General features: G+C 52.2%; 1 protein-coding gene across 1 annotated transcript in view; it reads left to right on the top strand.

The window, feature by feature from the left end:
- CHTOP (chromatin target of PRMT1) overlaps nucleotides 1-1,208 on the top strand; it is a 9,313-nt gene extending 8,105 nt beyond the window's left edge. Inside the window, exon 6 of the mRNA XM_009322221.1 lies at nucleotides 7-1,208. Within this exon, the coding sequence (XP_009320496.1) occupies nucleotides 7-158 (152 nt within the window). The 3' untranslated portion in view covers nucleotides 159-1,208. The remainder of the gene's footprint in view (nucleotides 1-6) is intronic.
- The last annotated feature ends 227 nt before the right edge of the window (nucleotides 1,209-1,435 follow it).

Below are 1,435 nucleotides of genomic sequence, written 5' to 3' on the forward strand. Positions count from 1 at the left end.
GCAGAGGACGAGGACGAGGAAGAGGATCGGCACGTCCTGCGTTGACCAAGGAGCAGCTGGACAACCAGTTAGATGCTTACATGTCTAAAACGAAAGGACACCTCGATGCTGAGCTGGATGCTTACATGGCTCAGACAGACCCGGAAACAAACGACTGAAGGTCGTTCCGAGAGACTGATGTTGAAGTTAGTGTGTTATGTCGATGCCCGTAAGCTAAAAATGGAAACCCTGATTCATGCTGGAAGGACCCGCAGGAATAGGGAGCGGCCCTGTTCTACCGAGAGATCAGACTTTAGTGTGTTCCTTTAAAGTTTTGATACTATCTGTTGTATGAAACCTTTTTTGGGATTGCTTTTTTTATCTTCTTTTTTTTTTCTTTCCCCGAGTACTCCAAACACGAATGTGACAGATCCGCTGCAGTTAATCCGCTGACGTCGGCGCTGGTGACTCGCCGTGCCCGTGCAGCGCAGCATGGCATGCACGCCGCCCGCGCTGCCGTAGGTGAAGCGCTCGTCGGCGCTGGGATCGCGTGCTTTTGTGCCTCTTGAGCTCCGCAGTTGCGTTTTGGGATCGGCCCTGTCCCCAAGCGTGACCGAAGGGCCGAGTTCACACACGCGGTTCCACTTAACCCCTCTGAAGCAAAAAGAAAAACCACCTCCCAGCAGGGTGAACAGTCAGGCCAGGTTTAGGTGTAGCGCTCCTTCTAGACGCGCCAATCTTCTTGTTTCGCCCCAAAACGTCCTCTTCTGTCGGTAGCCAGCGTTCTGTTAATGCCTAGTGCAGAGCACTTCCCAGGTTGAAAACTTCCTTGGGTTTGGGGTTGGGTTTTTTTGTTTGTTTTTTCGATAAAGTTTGAATTGCTTTTGCGTCGTCTTTGGACAGGTGACACCAGGGGTTTCTGTACCTGCAAGAAAACAAGTGTTTGTTTAAAGGAATTGGAAGCAGGAACATAAAATTACAGCCGTGAGGGCAAAGTGCGGTAGAACTGTCTCTTTTAAAACAGGGGGTCCAAAATTCATCTGTAACCTTTCGGTGTAACCAAAACTGCCTGCACTTACCCCGATGGGTTTGGGAAGGGGTCTGTTCCTCCCCCTCTCCTCAAGTTTTAAGTTCAGCCATTCTGTGAACTGTTCCAGTTTCAATGGAATCCTGTATTTCTGTTTTGTTGTAACAAAGGAGAAATAATTATAAAAGCGATGTGGACTCTGGGTGGTTTTGTTTGTTTTTCTTCCTAGCAGGGGGCTTTTTCTGCTCCTGCTCTGCCGTGCTCTGGGGGTGAATTTGCTTGGCAGGGGGCGGAAGGAAGCCGAGGGAAGGCTGCGTCCTCTGCCGCCAGAGGAGTCGGACCTCGCCGCGGACCCTCTGGCCGCCTCGGAGCGGGAAACCTCCCGGCTGGGGAGCGGCCGCGGGCCCGCCGCCGCCTCCCTCGACGCCG

The sequence above is a fragment of the Pygoscelis adeliae genome, unplaced genomic scaffold (assembly GCF_000699105.1).
Source record: "Pygoscelis adeliae isolate BGI_AS28 unplaced genomic scaffold, ASM69910v1 Scaffold704, whole genome shotgun sequence".
Classification (NCBI taxonomy): Eukaryota; Metazoa; Chordata; class Aves; order Sphenisciformes; family Spheniscidae; genus Pygoscelis; species Pygoscelis adeliae.